The 18,538-nt window shown below is 40.7% G+C and overlaps 1 protein-coding gene across 1 annotated transcript in view; it reads right to left on the bottom strand.

Annotated features, from left to right (window-relative positions):
• Positions 1-1,696: 1,696 nt before the first annotated feature.
• Positions 1,697-18,538, bottom strand: part of WDR35 (WD repeat domain 35) — a 41,626-nt gene continuing 24,784 nt past the window's right edge. Inside the window, exons 15-28 of the mRNA XM_012727359.1 lie at positions 17,524-17,577; positions 16,473-16,582; positions 15,806-16,016; positions 13,715-13,795; positions 11,905-12,041; positions 11,430-11,633; positions 10,595-10,741; positions 9,815-9,947; positions 8,710-8,820; positions 7,616-7,780; positions 6,988-7,128; positions 6,192-6,348; positions 4,810-5,050; positions 1,697-4,538 (exon numbers count right to left, since the gene is read on the bottom strand). Coding sequence (XP_012582813.1) covers positions 4,388-4,538; positions 4,810-5,050; positions 6,192-6,348; positions 6,988-7,128; positions 7,616-7,780; positions 8,710-8,820; positions 9,815-9,947; positions 10,595-10,741; positions 11,430-11,633; positions 11,905-12,041; positions 13,715-13,795; positions 15,806-16,016; positions 16,473-16,582; positions 17,524-17,577 — 2,043 coding nt within the window. The 3' untranslated portion in view covers positions 1,697-4,387. The remainder of the gene's footprint in view (positions 4,539-4,809; positions 5,051-6,191; positions 6,349-6,987; positions 7,129-7,615; positions 7,781-8,709; positions 8,821-9,814; positions 9,948-10,594; positions 10,742-11,429; positions 11,634-11,904; positions 12,042-13,714; positions 13,796-15,805; positions 16,017-16,472; positions 16,583-17,523; positions 17,578-18,538) is intronic.

Raw genomic sequence — 18,538 nt, 5'->3', positions numbered from 1 at the left:
CTCGCTGGTGCTCGCGAGAGCCATGGAAACCGGTAAATCGGTTTCCAGGCCTGGGGGCTGACGTTGCCGGGAGCTTGACCCTCCGTGCGCCGAATGGGGGCGAGGGCGCGCGAGACGGGGAAGTGGGCAGGGAAGGCCGGACTGGGCCGGAAGCAGACTCGCTCTGGGCAGTGGCCGCTTGGCCGCGGTGCCCGCCCGGGGGGCGCACAGCCACCGCGTGGGCTAGGTTAGAGCCGAGCCAAGTTCTCTAAAGTGGACAGTCCGGACAGAGGATCGAGAAAACAATTCCATTTACAACAGGATTGAGCCGAGTAAAACACTGGGATTTAACCAAGAAGGCGAAGTCTTGGGCATGGTGACTGGAAAGGGCCGCTAAGTAGATGCCTCGTGCTCCTGCTCGCGTGACCTTCCCTTTGAGGGGCCCTAGCCAAACCCCAGTGATTTGACAGTCAGACATACTTTTACACAGGTGTTTTTCATTTTCCCCAGAAAAGTAAAATTTAACTTTTGAGACTGCCACCTGCATTTCCACCGGCATGGAGGAGTCACTTACTCCACATTCTCACCAACACTGCTCAGTTAAAATTTTAGCCGTCGGGGGCACTCGCTGGGGGCGCGAGGGGTTACGGTGCAGCACCGTGAAGCTGGCTTCAGCCACCAGCTTCAGCCACCCAGCACCAGTTCCATCCCTGTCCTGTCACGCCAGAGCTGACCCACACGGTGAGGCAGACCTCTCCTGACCCACCCCCTGACCCGCCCGCTGCTCCCCTCAGCAGTGCACATCATCAGTCAGCCTGTTCTGCTCCCCGCTCTCTAGTGAGTCCTCTCACTGACCCTGCACCTCTGGCCTGTACCCCAGTTCTGTATGCTTAAGTAAGTAAATCTTTAAAAATTAATAAAGTTTAGTTGTTAATATTCAGTGTACAGAGGTATGTCATTGCTCTAAGTTCCTTTGTACTTTACCAACTGGAAAATTAAACCATCCCAAATAAGAAATGAGCAATTAAATAAAATAGTAACTAACTCCGTTAATGTCTTTTAATTTCACGGAAATCTCTTAGAAGCAAATAAGTTGCTATGAAAACTTAAGAGTGCAGCAATTTCTTGTTTCACCTGTTTCTTCTTTTAAAATCAACTAAAATAAATTCAACTAAAGTTACTTTTATTTTCTTAACTTTATTATGTCTGTAAGTCTTATCCATACTGTTTATTTTTAGATTTTTCTAACGTGAATATGTACTTTTATACTAGCAAAATAAACACTAATGTAAAAATAAATTGAATAAATCATTGTAAGAATAGACAGCAGAGGGCAACATAATACTGCTATTTTCATTTTAGAAACTAGCAATAGCTCAAAGCCACAAGGTGAACAAATTAACTACTTTCCCCCACTTTCAAAATAAGAGCTCTTTGTGGCTGCTAAGAGTAACTCACTGGATCTCCAGTCTTGCCTGGTATCTTTGTAAGTTGTTGTTTCTCCCATGGATATGAAAAAATGTTGTTATCATCTATTGTACCCCCAAACCCTTTCTACACTGTGGAGTCCAACACCCTCCCTAGCCAGTCCCCACCAAAACATTTAAATCCAAACAAGTACCATCTTACCTATAAGTTATGCGAAAGATACAGGAGAAATACAGTTCATCTTTATTTCAATATTTATTATTTTCAGAGATTGTTTTGGTTTTTTGTTTTTTCAATTAATGCCACACAAAAACCTAATATCTAGGCTCTTAGAATACAAAAATATAATTTCAAAGTGTATTTTAACAAAAAAAAAATATATATATATATATATACAGTGAAATTAGCATTTGTACGTGATAGAGGCAAACGCTGTTATGTTGTCTTTTACACACTGCCCTGTCTGTCCATTCTGGCATCTCAATACTGTGGTCTGCGATACTACTTTGAAACTCAATTTAATTCAGGCCAAGTTTTATGGTAAAAGATCACTCACTATTATTTAAAGAGAGTCAGTTTATGTTTCTTACAAGAAACGTTTTCATGATACTGGTAGTCCCCAACACACTGCTTCCTTCTGTCTATCCAACTTCTCCCCCACTACTTGTTATATTTTGCCATCTGTACTTCATTTTTGCCTCTTTCAACATAAGAGAATCTGTTAGTGGTGTTACCCTGAAATTTGCTTCATTATGAAGAAAATCAGCTGGATCAACTAACACCATGGATCTGTCTCTAGTCTATTTTTAAGCCAAACAAAGGTCCCTAAGACATTAGGGCAGATCACTAAAACTTTTTCAGATATAAATCCCAATTATGAGATTCTACAATAGCAGAAAAGATATGTATGTGTGTATATTCATGAGCATATATATGTGCGCATGCACACACACATGCAATAATTAGGTCTATAAGGTCTGAGCAGTTTGCAGAGATTTTGGGTTTTGTCTTGACCAAAACTAGTAGCGAAGGCAACGCAAGATACATGTGGAATAGTCACTGCAGGAAAATATCTAGGGCTCATGCAGCATGAAATGGCAAATGAGAATTCCCAAAGATAAGGTAGAAGGCTGGAGGAGACAACCACTAGCTTTGGAGCTGAAGTAAACAGGAGTGTAAGTAACAGCTCATAGTAAGAACCAGAGGAGTTCTCAGCTGGTTCCCAGGACGGAAAAGGAAGAAGTGAAGAAGAGAGATTCAGGCAGTACGTAGACCGGAAAGCATAGCTCTGAGCACTCGCCCTGCAGACACCCACATCCCTAACAGTATGCTTTTGCTGATGCAGCAGAAAACAGTTTCATTCTTGAAAAGAAAAAGTCGTATGAAAAGATATAGTTAATTCAAAGGGAGATATATTCTTTAGGGTTGCTCTCTTCAGAATTTGTTTTTGATATGGGGATTATTCTTTCATAGAAAAAAAAATTAGATAAAATTGTTAAACTTCAATAAATAAGTGAACTGATGAGACATGTTCAGCAAAGTAAACAGGGTGTCTGTGTGTGACCATACCTGAACTAATGAGGCACAAAATATACAACAGGTATTAACTTTTCCTGAACACTATGAGATCTGTAATGCACTCAATGTGTGCAAGGTCTGTATTGAGTTTACAAATGGTGATAAAAATCCCTCAGCCCAAGAAACACAATCAAGCCCACACCTGCTCAGTGGGCTGGCTGGGACCTACCGCACCCAGTGGGTGGGCTTGCCCTGGCCCCTTGTAGAGAGCAAGTGGGTGTCCCAGTACAAATTTCAACTCTGGGACTCTTAATAGCCTCATCAAGGAAGTGGATGAGGCAGAGTGACAGGCAGGACATGACAGCAGCACCTGCTTGGACTCGCACTGTGACCGATGTGGCCCACTGGCATGGCACCATGAGAGAATGAACTAACCTGAGCGTCTAACTCCATGAACAATAACCGTTCTCTTCATTCCCTGTCTCTGAGGAACATAAGTCAACTGTCAGCACATGAATTTGATAAATTCATGCTAGATTTTAGTCTCTAGTCACAAAATTAAAAACAAAAATTCATGAGAAATGAACATAACTAGCAATATAAAACAGGTATTTACCCATGACTGATACAACTTTTTGTGTTTTAATTAATGATAGTCTTTTTAAATGAATGATGATTATGATAATTATGATACAGATGTGTATCAAGAAGGAATCACTGCCTTCAACCCAAAAGCTAATTAAATAAAGGGTCCAACTTGGTGACAATGTTTCAACCGGAACTATCCCTACCAAATACATGTTCTGTATGAATTTATATCACTGTAAGCAGAGTCAGGTTTTTTGCACGATGTTTTGAAAAGTAACTGAAATGCCATCTCTCTCATAGATAAGACAAAGTAAGTCTTATTTAAAAGCTAGATTTTTTTAAACGGCTATTAGAAATCATTCAGACTGTTAAAGGTCTTAAAATGCCTTCTTATTTCTAAAAATAAAATGCAGAAGTCATCAGTTCATATTTAATTAAACGCAACAGAAAGCTCAGCGCAGCACTGTGAGAGGCTCCGTGTGCAGGTGTGCCATGTTCTGCCCTCGGCCGTGCCCACTCATGCGCCCCTCTTCCTCCCATCGAGGCTCTTGGTAAAAATCAGTAACCTCGCCACTGCGAAAAAAGTTCTTATTTGAAATATTTCCATAATATCACTTAACAAACCACAAGACAGCTAGCGATGTAGCTAGATAAAATAAGGTACAAAATTCCATACATTTCTGTATGAAAACCACTATCATTGTTTCTTAGTTGTATTTCTACAACTATATGTATAAAATCACAACTCTGAAAAAAAACAAAACACAACTCTGAAATAATGCCAACATTCAGATAAGACATGTAGAAATCAACTGTATCACATAAACAGATCTCCACGTCTAGGCTGCCCGCAATACCTGCACCTGCCCACCGACTATCCCACCGGGCTGTGGCACAAGGGGCAGAAGTTGTAGTTACTGATTTCCTGAGCCAGGACGCAGTGCTTGCAGACGCTGCACATCCAGAACTGATACTCTGTGATTGGGCTTCCCGTGGCCACGCACGTGGGCAGTTTCCCTTCTCCGCTGGAAAAATAACAGAGAAAACAATGAATTGTACATCAAAACTTCTAATTACTTTAAGCTTCACTGCTTACATGTAAAAAGTGGAGGAGGAAAACATTCCAAGGTTAACTTCAAAAAACACTTCCCTTACCATGAGACAGTATTAAAACACTTGTCAGACTAAATAAACCTGGGTAGAATGCTAAGGTAAATGGCTTAAATTACTACATGACACATTCAGGGCCCCAAGCTTCCGGAGCAGAAGGGCATGCACTAATGACAACCGACCCACCCTTCAAGAAGGCTGTCCAGCTCAGATTTTCTATTATCTTTCGGAGTATGCTTGGTGAAGATTTCCAGAGCGAGGTCTTCATACTGCTGCTTCTGTTCTGAACTGAGGGTCTCTAGAGATTCCAGTTTAATAAAAGCCTTCGAACAAGTCCCGAAAGCCCTGCTGGCGCACGCACAGAGCGCCAGCAGGGAGTAGATCTCAACAGCGGGGATGATGTCTTCATAGTCTCTCAGGTGAAGAGCTGGGAAAGAGGCAATTCGGAATTTGAAAGCCAGTCGTGATGTCACGAACAAGCATGGGAAAGATGACATTAAACTGTTTCAGTTTGCCCGACATGAACTTCAGCAAGATCAAAGAAAACTAAGAGGGGAGACGGGCCCACCGGCGAGAGGAAGTGGACCACACGCTCTCCAGGGTTCTGCAGCGCAGTTAACAGTTGGGGCCCCATAGGAACAGCACCTCCTGGAGGCGGGGCCACGGGTAAATCTACACAGGGACAGCGCTTGCTGTGACATCTTTTGTTCCAGACAAATGAGCTACACATTTCTGTGCACACCAGAAAAAGTCAATTTTACACCATGTTAGTCATAATTCTCAAGATTCTGTCATATTTTTTGTTAAAAAAAAAAAATAAAGTCAGAATTGGCTCTCCCTGGTGGCACAACAGGTTAAAGCACCATGTTATGAAGCTCTCCGAAGCCACTGCAGCAATGAGTTCGAACCCCCGCTGGAGGTGACCCACAGGGCGCGGCAGACCTCTCCTGACCCTCCTGCTGCTCCCCTCAGCAGTGTATTTCAATCCATCTGCCTGTTCTGCTCCCCACTCTGTCTCTGGTGAATCTTCTCATCCCCTCACCTATGGCCTGTACCCCAGTTCTGTAAGCATAAATAAATAAATCTTGAAAAATAAGTCAGAATCAAGTTGGTTTTTCTTTGTGTTTCTTTCAACAGATAACTACTTCTCTGTTTGTCTTCTTAAAGCAACAGTACAGTGAAAATAAGCCTTAAAAATTTCAACAGATAACTACTTCTCTGTTTGTCTTCTTAAAGCAACAGTACACTGAAAATAAGCCTTAAAAATTGTCAGATAAGGCAGCTCTTCCTGCCCGCTTGTGCCTATGCAGGTGTCCTTCCCGCTCCTGTCTCTGTAATAAACTTACTCTTTAAATACAAAAAAAAGTTGTCAGTTCAGACTAACATGTCTTATTTTCAAATTGCCTATACTGGAAATACAACGTCCACCTGTACAAATGATTCTATACTGCAGAAGCGGTATCAGATTTGTAAACAAACTGCATCTATTTCTTAAAAGTCTGCATTGTACAGATGGTCACACACACACAGGCAAGTCACACACAGTGACCCTCAGATAATGCGCCCACCTGTCTTCAACGCAGTGTCCACATATCCCTCATAGAGCTGCCTCTGTGCCAGGATAAAGAAGTGGTACGCCTCCGCCCCCCTCCAGGCGTTGTCTGTGAAACGACTAGTTGTCGACAGAACTTCCTCTTCCAACAAACCAGCCAGGGCGGAAGTAGCCTGCGAGGAAAGCAGACCCACGTTTTCTGCCAGCACAAACACAGAAAGGCCACTACAAGGATGATGACCTCTAAGACTGTTTACATTAAAATGTCAAAATGAGCAGATTTTATCATTACAAACTGGTCACAGACTTGTTTAGAGCTCTCATATCTTCATTATTACTCCTATTTTCTTCAACTGGCACGATGAAATTTTTTTCAGCTCTGTAGAAATATAGTTGGCAAATAAAACTATAAGATATTTAAATACATTTAAAGTACATCCTGGTGATTCAATATACAAATGCATTGTAAGAGGGTTCTTCCAAACTGCAATCAAATTTCAGAGCAAACTGGTCAAAGTTGAATAGGTGATTGATTCATTTACACATTAAAATGTTACACATATTCTAGGTAAGTCTTTAAAGCTGACTAATTACAAGAGATTATCAAGTAAAGCAGACTAGTCTGATAGAGAAGGTAACTGTCAGTATTTCTAGGTAGAAATTTCTAAATTTGAGTGCTAATTCAAAATCATTCTAATTCCCCAAACTTTATTTAAGAAAAAAAAATGCAAACAAGCAGATTAATTGGCCTGTGACAGTCTTTTTGTCTTAAACTCTGCAGATGACTTACGTTATTTAACATTCTGCCTTACCTCAGAACTCTTTCCTTTAACTTTTCCTCTCTGAGCATTTTTCATTTGTTCATGGTACTGCTCTATAAGCAGAGCTGATAGCACATAGAGCTTCTTAACACGTAAAGGCTTAGTTCTTTTCTTTGCCTCATCATCTGCGATCTGTAAACATTGAAAGAATTGAGGTAAGGTATTCCTTAACGTGTATTTGTACAATTGCAAACATTTCTACAATTTAATTTCTCTAAAAACAAAGTCAATAGGATGGAATATAAGCACCACCCACCATGACAAACGTTTTATTAATAAAGCCCGACTTAGTACAAATAAGTACTGAGTTCTCTCCTTAGCAGTCAGTCGATGGAGTTAGAACTCGAAATAATCTCAGAAAGAGCAGATGCTGTTAAATAACTAAGTCAGAACAAAGACATTTTTCATGGAATGGTTATCAAGACATTACAACATGAGTTAATAGCCTTGTTAGCTAAAGGGACTACTACTCAGATAACACAGCTAGAGTAGCAATAAGATCACAAGGATTTTGCTATGCAAATATCTGTTTCCGAAGGAAATGGGAAGAGTGTTCTTTGGTATATAAGAAAGCGTTGTAACTTGACAAACCAAATACTCACCAAGGTTAATACATTACCTTAAACATGAGCTTAGCAGCGTCGTAAAAGTGACTGGCTTTCCGATAGAGTTCTATGGCATCAAGGGTTTTATTTTTTTCCAGTAAGTGAGATGCATACCTCGCTAGCAGGGGTCCAATTTCCTTCATACTATGATTTTTAGCCAATTCAACAGCCTTGTTCCACTGGGGGGAAAATATACCAATCAGTTCACCCAAGCATTTATAATCATGTGGGTCATAAAATTCACATACAAATATAAAGTGCTTTATATTTGTAAGAATAAATATGAAAATAGCATCCTTTTAAAAAGCACTTAAAACCAAGGCAACTATAAAATGTTTTCTAATCTAACATGTACCAAAATGATCTAAGATGTTGATTTGTATAACTTAAAACTTCCAAGTTTCTAATAACATTAACCTTGTAATTCTAGTACTGCACAAATTATGAGCAAAAAAAAAGGTGTATTTCTTTATAGTAACCTAAAACAAATTCAGTTAAGAAAGTCTCCTATCAGCTTTAACATTAAAAGTTATTTTTATAAAGCAAATGGAGATTTATCAAACACTTTGAAGAAAATATTCAAAAGAATATACTGGTAGTCAAAAATTTCTAAAATCCTGCACTTTAAATTCAGGCTCTTAAAAAATATTTAATATACATTTTCTACAGAAGGACGGGAATTTCTACAGAAGGCGGGGAAAGCGATCTGCCAAAATAAATATTGATAAAGGAATTCATTTCCTTCCTCCTGCAATGACCATAAACTGGTCCTTCTTTGGAAACACACCCAACCTAATAAAATGCAGACAATTATGAAATTACTTCCAGACAAATATTTGCCAGACCAGAGCAAGGCTCTGTCTATGTTCCCAAACTGAGGAAGCTGTGAGTGGGCCACCCCTCTAGTGACACTTTCAGGTGAGCGGGTCACCTCCTGTAGAGACACTTTCAGCAATGGCAAGTCCAACTGCTTCTCTTGATCCTTGACTAATCAGGGAAATTCTGGGCTCCTTTCCCAAAATTCACCTCCAGCTCGCCAGCCCTCACACTGGCCACTTCTGCAGAGGACGGTCTGAGGGCTACGAGACTCCAACTTCGAGGTCCTTACCTGGTTGAGATGCACGCAGGTATCGACCGCTGCCTTTGGTTGGCTACATTTCAAAAATGCAGCTACGGCTTGTTCACACATTCCAACTCTCACAAACATTTGTGCTATTTCCTGTAAGAACAGAATGATGCCATCAGATTTCACAGACCAAGAAAACACTTCTACTTTAATTTAACACTTCTACACAACTCCTGGGGGACATGGGAATATTAAATGTCGTTACCGTCATTTTTCCTTTGAACAGACACAGGGCAGGGCAGAAAGGATGCTAAGCCTCCTAGAAGGCTTCTGTGAAACCAGGCCTCCCTGCAGACCTGCTTACTAACTGAGTTCCAAAGATCCTGAATTCCTGTCTTTTCTCTGTTCAGCAGCTGTTTAGAGAAATGTCAACCCCCCAAATAAACCAACCCCACACTACTGGGTAAAAGAGACCTCTAAAAGAGACCTCGCTTAAGGGCGAACTCACATCCAGGGGCCCTCAAACACCTTGAAAAAGACAAGTCGGCCACCATCAGCTCAAGAAGCTAGACCCAGAGTTCCTTGGAGGGCAGGTAAAAATGCTAACTCACTGGTATTGTACTGCTCAGTGATTTACACTTTAGATAAAACAACGAAAGACCAACACACTAATACCATTCAATAATTAATAGAAAGAGGCTTTCAAAGAACATACAAAACAAAATTCCAGAGAGCTCTGCTTTTTGGACCTTTTATTTTATTGTCAATATAGTAAAAGTCAAGCTGCCTTTTTATATTTCACACATACTTATCCTGGTACCCAACCTGGATTACTTTGAAGCAAGTCTCTGACGATCTATCATTTCATCTGTAAATACGTCACACATTCAGGTAACTCTGTAACACTGCCAATTTTATGCTTCTGATGAGACTACAAAAGACTGCGATCACAGGACTAGTGTGACCTCCATTAATCATTCTGTAATACTGGCATAATGTTTTCACAATTAAAAGTATCGCTGCAAATCCAAGAGAGTAAGATTATGGCTTAGTTTTAAATTTTCTTTGCTGCAGATATCTCCTACCAGTAACATAATCTTTATAAGTGAATCTAAAAACCTCAAAGACTACAGCTTGTAATACCTACTGGAAGCAGCTTGTGGTTTTCTGGGAGAGAATTGGCAAGACTCTCCAGTCCCTCGTAATCCTCTAACATGTAATAGCATTCGGCTAAGCGTTCCTGGTTCCGGCCTTGTACATAATATTGTACAGCATTCAACCTATGGAGTGAAGAAGAAAGAAAAACATTTAAAACTAATGTGAGTTACCTGACAAATAAGCACTTTCACCGAAAATGTTCCGTCACTACAATTGTTTACATTACTGTAGTCCTTATCTTCTGTTTTAGAATGTCTTTGAAGCATACAAATTAGAAAAGAAAAATCTAAAAACTGTGAAGCATATATTAGTAACAGCATACTTTGAACATTCCTTAAAATGTTGTTTTAAGTGGTAATATAACTGTACTTCCAAACACTGACATAAATATGCATATTGATTGAAATGAAAACCTAAGAATGAAAATCAGTGATTTCTGAAAATAATCTATAATAACAAAACAAAACAAGCAAATACAAGATTTTTCAGAAATAAATCGTACACCGCCAAGATTTGCACTCTACATTCTCAAACACTGGAAACCTGCCAGAGCTAAGCACAGGTCTCGTGAGTTTGGAAAGTCCAAAGTTTCACAGCACTCGCACGACACAGGTAAGGCTCTTTTGGCTCCCCAATGTGACTCTATTTGAAATATAGGATTCAGGAGAATGGTCTTCATTTCCCTGGCATTATTTCCCAGGGGGGACTCAGGATGTCAACATTTTAAATGCTACACGAGTACACAAGAAGCTCTAGACAGGCTCCTTACCACTTCTGTCGATCAGCAAAGTAGTCCCCGACGGCATTGTGGGCCTGTTCCAGCAGGCTGTCGTCGGCATCACCAGACCCAGTTTTCAGGAGTTGAAGAACTCTAAACCAGTCTCCCAATTTCAGCCGGAGCCCAATAGCAAGATCTCTGTAAACAGCGACATTCATTCACTTAGCAAATATTTACCCAGGGCCTACTATGTGCTAGATTCAAATCCAGGGTGGTGCCAGGAATATACAGAGATGAGTAGACAGATAAGGTAATACTCCAAACATTTTGAAAGTTAGCCTAACCAGGCAAGAGGAAGTAGAGAAGTCCTAGAATGGGGGAAAAGAACTAACTTCCTACCTTTTATTTTCCAGAACTTCCAAGTTAGCTAGCAAAATAATGGCCTAAATAATCATTCCTTTTTATCATATATTATCTTATATAAATCAAAAACTATATACACAAAGTAAATATAATCTCTACTCATTATTTCCCGCTCCTTAACAAGAGAAAATTAAATAATGGCCTAAACCAAAAAGAAGAACCCAAATAATGAGCTATGTAACCAGTGATAAAAGCCCCCAGTCTCTGTAATCATATGCTGTTTCCCCCTACCAAATTAAAAAAAAAAAAAATCTCCTATGGAGACCCATTAGTATGCATAACAACAGAGAAGAAAAGACCCCCAAATTACAAGAAATTAATGAGGAACATGTGGAATATCTAGGTTGCAACCAAACTGAAATTAATTTCCAAAGAAATGATATGATACATTTAGTCTATGTTCCCACTGGTTCTTTGTAAACATTCTAGAATGTTCTGAAGTGCCTATACCTTCATTACTGACCTTCTGTCCATATCAAGATACATCCTTTCAGCCTCCTCAAACCTGCCAAAGTAGGCAACCACTTCAGCCTGCTTCATGGACTCGGTCTGCAGGTTGCCCAGGCGCTTCACGAACTTAATGCCTTGGTAGTCTTTGCCACGGACAAACGCCTGCTCTGCAGTGTGCAGATCCAGTTTCTGGAGAGCAGCTTCAGCCAGCAGGCGCCTTCATTCAAAAGAGAAACCGAAAGCCTATTGCAAATTACTGATGACAAATCTTCCATCAAAATTCATCTTCATTCCAAACTGGAGGGAAACAACTATTTCAACACACTTAGACATTCCTCATATAATAAGAATGCCTATGTTGAGTACTCTGAAATCTAAAATGAATTTCTATATTTTATAAAGAAGCATGGGAACAGAAATGTTTCCCAGGAGGCTAGCACCGAGGAGCGGAGAGAGCGGAAACATCTGAAGTTTTGGGAATTAAGTACCAAAGTCGGGGGTGTGGATTGTCCTCTATAAATCGAGAGGCATCTTCAATTCCAACCTGCTCAATCAAAGCTCGGCTATCTCGCAGGGACCGAATCTCAAAGTTAATTATATAATCCTTGTTTGGATGTTCTGGATTCTAAAAGTAAAGATGAAAACAAAGGAATTTCGTAAATAGTTGCCTTGAAGAGTTAACGTCTATTTTTTGCCATTAAAAACACATCATATTGTGAGTAAAACTGGGGGAAAACATGGCAGATCTACCAAAAAAAAAAAAAGTGAAGGCCAGTGTTACAAGAAGAGCTGGTTTTAATGGTCAAAGAAAGCTAAACAGCTTCGGTTCATTGTCTCCCAACAAATGGAAAAGTGAAGCACACACGCTCACCTGTGCAACAGCAATGGCTCCTGGAGACCAGAGTCCTCTGAAAAAGGTGAACTGAGCGGCAAGCGCCTCCTCCTCACTGTGATCTAAGCACTGTTTCTAGACACGAAGAGTCCTGGGGACGCCTACGCACTCCACGAGCATGAGGTCTGGATTCAAACAGACCTACACTCAAATCCTACCTTCACCACGAGCTGCAACAGGACAAGTCTTTCAAGAACCTGCGCTCGCACCGCCCTGCCCCAAGGAAGCCAGGCTGTCGTCCTGCCCACACACAAGCCCAGTCCTGTGTCCACTGCTGACGCCACCCTCTACTCCCCGCTGACTGCAGGATGCTGCCCACACTCCACAGCATACAGTTCCTACTGCCTGGGTCCTCTCCCCTGCCGGGCTCCCCCAGCCTCAGGTCTGCCAGCACTGCCAACGGCACACACACAGCTTTGAAGCCAGGAGCTGGGCGTCCAATCGTCCCTTTGCTAGTGCTGACTCGGCTCTCCAAGACTTAGGTTGTTCATCTGAACGAGTGGAGATAACGACCAAACTTACCTCCTGGAGTTGCGATGCTTACATGGATGACACCTCACAAACACCCAGCACTGTGCTGGGCTCTCAGCCTCAGCCCTGGGCCCCTGGCAGGTACGGAGCTCAGAGGAGAGGCACCTATGCCCAGGCCGCAGCTCTGCCACCTTCCCCCCCTTTCCTTTCTGCACCTTATGGTGTCGCCACTCTCCAGATCCATCCTGCTGCTATTATGTGGTCACGACACAGAGAAAAAGGTTCCGAGTGAACAGGTTTAATGTCATCAAGCCCAAGCAGAGAAGCCTACTACAACAGTAACTAACCTTCAAATTTACAATCTAGCCCCACTCAAATAAGCTCCGCAGGACACAGACGCAGTTACTGTTTGTAGATAAAATGAAAATTATACTGCTCCCAATATTTCTAGAGTAAAGAATTCTCAAGTGATGGTCACTGAAGGCCAAAGCAGAGGATCAAAAACATGGCATCAGAAATGAGGTACTTTATAAAACCTGGGGGGAAATGGAGAGTGGACCATCAAGAAGGAACTCAGATGTCCTGAAAGTAAAAAAGACTAAATTGCCAGGTGTTCTCAGCACCTGTCGTGACTGACATAACGTGAGCAAGGCCAACCGGCCACCAGGGTGTGTGCTCGCGGGCCAGCGCTGAGTGCTCTGCAAACGTTATCAAATAAAAGTCCTGTAAGACAGGTACAGTTATTATCCACATTCAGAGGAGGTAAAAATTGCGGCTCATAAACGGACAGGAAAGTGAAGCTCCCAGGGTACAGGAAGCACCTGAGTGTCACACGAGTGACAGAGGGCCGGAACACAGGCAGCCACCACCTCACTCCACATGCCCACCCGGACCCAGCACCCAGCGACAGAAACACTCTGCGCTTCAGGAATTACCTTTAAGATCTCATCCAAAAGAACAGACTTGATTTCTAAATCCTCAAAGTTACATATATATCCGGAAGTCTGAATGGGTTCCTTTAAAGACAAAAACTAGTATTATAATGAATTGTACAAAAATTTCCTTCCTTTATTATACCATAACTTTTAATTTTATTATAAAACTTTTAGGTAACTTACACATATCATCTCACTCGCAAATATTTCAGTACGAAACTCTAAAGCCAAGGAAGTTCTCTAACATGGCCACATCACTATATAACTGGCATTAATTTCCAAACAGCATTCAGTCCAGATTTTCACAATGAACCTCAAAAAAACTTATCTAGCTTGATAATCCTATTCATGTGATTTGACATTAAGCTTAATTCCTAATAAAACTGATAAACAGGATATCTGGATCTAAGTAAATATTAATCAAAGAAGTCCCATTCCAGACTGAGAAGTCCAACTTCTGCAACATCAGGCAGAGTATCCTGTTAGGTTTCTGATAAGCTGTTTTGGAGCGTCCTTGGTGATAGGTGAAAAAGCAGCCAGAGCAATGAAGAACAGACTGTCTAACCCAGCAGGGACCACAGGCGGCCAGAGCCCTCATGAATGCAAAGAACATACAGGACACTATTCATGAAGAACTCCAGTCAGGGCTAAGGTGGTCAGAAATCCACCCAGTTCTAATCCTAATAGAAGCTGAATTACTTGCCAAGTCAGAAAACAAACTCAAGAAAAAGACTGGTGTTCAACTGCTTAAGAAACACTTCCCACCAGGCCAAGATTTTACTGATACTCGATCGGCCACTTGCTACACACTCAGTGAATGCCAGGCACAACAAACACACCCTCTTCTCCATGTGAGTTTTCTGACTTAGTACAAGTAGGACTGAGTGTGGTAAAGACCCTACAATCAGAAAGCACTGCCTACCTACCCTCAAGGTTACCATGTCATTACCTAGCAACATTCCCCATTGGTTTTAACAAAAGGAAACACAACCCACCGCCCTCTCCCCCCACCCCACTCCCACCCCCATATGCCTTTGAACCCTGCTTAGGGTCTAAGAATTGCAAAGGTTCTTAGACTCCTAAAGATTTTAACATAGATTCAGAGCAATTTGCATCAGGTCACTAGCAAAGATCCTGAGCAGGACCCAGAAGGGAAAATAACTTAGGCTATTAAAGGGGCGAATAGTTTATCACTAAGTAAATCATACAGAAGATCTCCAGCCGCTCACAGGCCCAAGCATGATGTGATTTCTTCCAAAGAAGGAAGCTGTAAGTCCAAACAATCGCTGCCTCATGAACTACAGCACTAATTTACTCATTTCTTATTGACACAAGTGGAGTGTGTTGGGAGGGTACAGAAAATCCAAACTGAAAATTCATTAACAACTCAAAAATGTTTAAAAGATGGACCTCTGCCTTAGCGATGTGTTCATTAGGCTTCCACTCAAAATACTAACAGCGAACAGCCAATCCAGACAAAAGTCACAGCAAAATTCAGAACCTAAAAGTCAGCCCAAGCAGAAAATGAAAATAGGACAAACTCAGTGAGAAAGGAGCTTGCTGGTACGCCAGGGAGCACTTCACCACAATCCACAGCCCACTGTGTGTTCCTAAGGCTGCCGAAGCGGGTAAGATCGGGTGGTGGGTGCTTAGAATGTAAATGTAGCTGAGATAAGCACAGAATGAGGAGACCTAGAAAGGAGCAAGAAAATGAACGGACGGGCAATTTCAAAATTGTATGTGTTTAGTTAAGGTTGTTTGCAACAATTTTGGTAAATAAGAGCACTGATTTTTTTTTTTTTTTTTTGGTAACTTTGACAAGGAAGAAAATAAAGATTATATAGTGAGCGGCCATGGTTCCAGCTCCTAAAAAGAACAGATAAGTACTTAGGAAGTGCCTCAGAGAACATACAAAATATTTTTAAATGAATATTATTTCTATTTAAACCAACTATTTTTAAATCCCAAAGAAAAGTTTCAATTTTTTTCCTGAAATTCATGCATCTGACAACAATCTTCTTAATGAAACAAAGAAGTCTGTGATATCTGGCTCTTTTTAAAATGTGGTTAATGCTCATTCCTTGTTTTTACCTCTGGATCCAGGTTTCTGAAAACATACATTCTTGTCTTTTCCATCATTGCAAATAAATCAGGGTTATCTCTGGCCCACTTCATGTCCCAGACATCCTTCCGCTCCAGCTTTAGCAACTCCCCGGTGACTTGCTGGCCTGTGCTGTCTGTGACCCGAGCATCCAAGTCAAAAAAAATGAGAACTCCTGAGGTGTCTATGATAGCAAGACGACTACAAACAACGAAATCGGAGAAGGGGGAAAGTCGTAAAATTACTAAGAGCAATCATAAATAATAATTACCTACAGCCATTCTTCTTCAAAAGCAGCTCACCAGAATGTGGGAATAAGGTAGAAATGGCTTGAAATAAATAAATCACTTGAAACAAATTTTAGAAAATTTGATAAAAGACACAGAATGCTCTGCATTTGTGAGGAAAAAGTACCCAAAGGGATTCAAGCAACTGGCAGACAAATAAGAGTATTACATTAGCAGTCCACATTTTGCCCGATTAGAGAAAGACACTGAAGCCAAATACAGCATAGTAAAGACAAATCAGTGGCATGGAATCATACTGAACCGTAAGACAAGTTTAAAATACCCACGTCGTCACATTTATTACATATTGTAGCCCCAACAGTCCCAACTGATAACTCCTAAGTTAACACGAGAAGAGTTTCAGACTTACCTAGAGCTGCAATTCAAGGATAACTGGGAGGGACGATAATTAAGAAAGTATTTTTGAATCAAACCAACATTAGGAAGACTGTATCTCTGAATGGTGCCAGATTCACGCCCCTGGAAGAAGTACTTGGGGTTACAGAGGAGTATTTACCATAACACTATTAAATTACTACTTCTGGTCTCTATATGTCGTGCATTTATTTCAAATCAAAGTGATGCTGTCACAGTGAATTTGCAATTCTTATACTGAATTATGTCACTGAGTACATATTTACCTCTTCAATGAAAACCTGTTAAAGTCAGCTGAAGATGAGGTAAATTTTTCATGCAAAGTCCAAAGAAACGGAAGCCTACTTCTTTAAAAATACATACATTCAAAGAAGTAATATCTAGGATTACTTACAATTTTTTATATTAATATTCACCATACATTAAAGAACAAAATACAGAGTACTTATTGAATTAAATTTCTCATGTGTGAAAAATCAATATAATCAGCACAAGAGACTGTAGTTGCTGAAAGTCTGTTTTTATTCTCTAGTTAATGACCTGATACTAGCTTTTGGTAAAAGGAGAAAATAATCAGAAAACAGTGATACAATGAGTATTAGTTTTTTAAAATCAAACAGAATTTACGTTTCTGTGCAACTCTGCACAGGCCTTAAGGCTGACAGACCAACAGTTAGTACCACAATCTGGAAGGCCCAGGTTCTCACGCCGTCCAGCCTCTGCATCCTACGTCTTATGAAAGAAACTTCGAAAGCACCTTCTCCAAACACGCAGCAAGCCACAGGAGGAAGAAACTTTCTAAGACCGGACACCATCCAGTTCACCCCACATCTGCCAACAGCATGAAATTCTTCTGCTCTTACAGAGAGCCCTTTTTACAAACGATTACTGATTTGTGAGGTGATCTTTAAAATTTTCCTATTTATTATGTCAGACTTAATAAAACTTGAGGTGCCCACAAGATGGTTGATATTCAAAACCTACCGCACTGCCCTTTTTTATAACGTAAATAATTACTAATCATAAATAAGTTTTTCTTAACTTACCACAATCAATGTCTTATCAGATGCAGTTATGGCACAAATTGGATCCCTTGTGCCCTGAAATAAATTTTTATTCGTTAGCAAATATTTACAGATTGTGCAATTCACTAAGGAGCGTACACCAACAAGACAGTTAACTTCACATCACTTAAATGAGCACTGACTGTGTGCCAGGCACGTGAACGAACTCAAAAGAAGCCCTGGGGATCACTCAGGGGCCTACTGGAAAAGACAGCAAGCTGAACAGCACAGTGTGCTCCGACAACAGAGACACACACAGGCGTTAAGAGAGCAGAGGGCGGCACATCCAGCTCACACAGAGATGAGCAGAAAAGCAAAAGCTCGAGCTTAGTCACGGAAGTGAGCAGGAAGCAGAGGTTCAGCAGAGCCAAAATGGCAGGTGCTGCAAACACCTGGTCAGATCTGAAAAGCATCTATTCATAAAAAAAAAAAAGTCAGCGTCAAAGGGTTACATACTATGTGATTCCATTCAAAAAACATGCACAAAGGTAACAAAACTATGGTGCTGGAGAACAGATCTGAGGTTGCCAGGGGAGAGGGCTCCCTAGGGAGTGGGTATGGAAATGAAGACACATGAGACAAATTTATTTATGGAAATAAAATTACATAAAACTAGACATACTCACTCACATGCAAAAACCAGCATACGGAATAGTATCATAACATCAAGTGCCCAAATTTGACATGATACATATATGACGTCACCAATGAGGGAGGAGGGGGGAAAGGCTCAACAGTTATACTTCTACTTCCTGTGAGTCTACAGTTATTTCAAAATAGTGTTTTTTTAATCAAAAGAAAAACATTAACAGATCTAGAAAAAGGTATGCAGGCCCAAAAAAAATTAAAAACATTACTAGAATAATATGCTATCCCCTGAAAACAAATTCTTTCAGTTCTCAAAATATAATTATGGTATTTCCAAATCTACAATTATTGACATTGCTGGCAAAATAAAATCACCTACTTGAATGGCTTTACTATAATCAAGCACTCC

This window comes from Condylura cristata, unplaced genomic scaffold, assembly GCF_000260355.1.
Source record: "Condylura cristata isolate star-nosed mole 26May11 unplaced genomic scaffold, ConCri1.0 scaffold00020, whole genome shotgun sequence".
Classification (NCBI taxonomy): Eukaryota; Metazoa; Chordata; class Mammalia; order Eulipotyphla; family Talpidae; genus Condylura; species Condylura cristata.
Note: the sequence above shows the minus strand (reverse complement) of the source record. Positions and strands in the feature narration are given on the sequence as shown.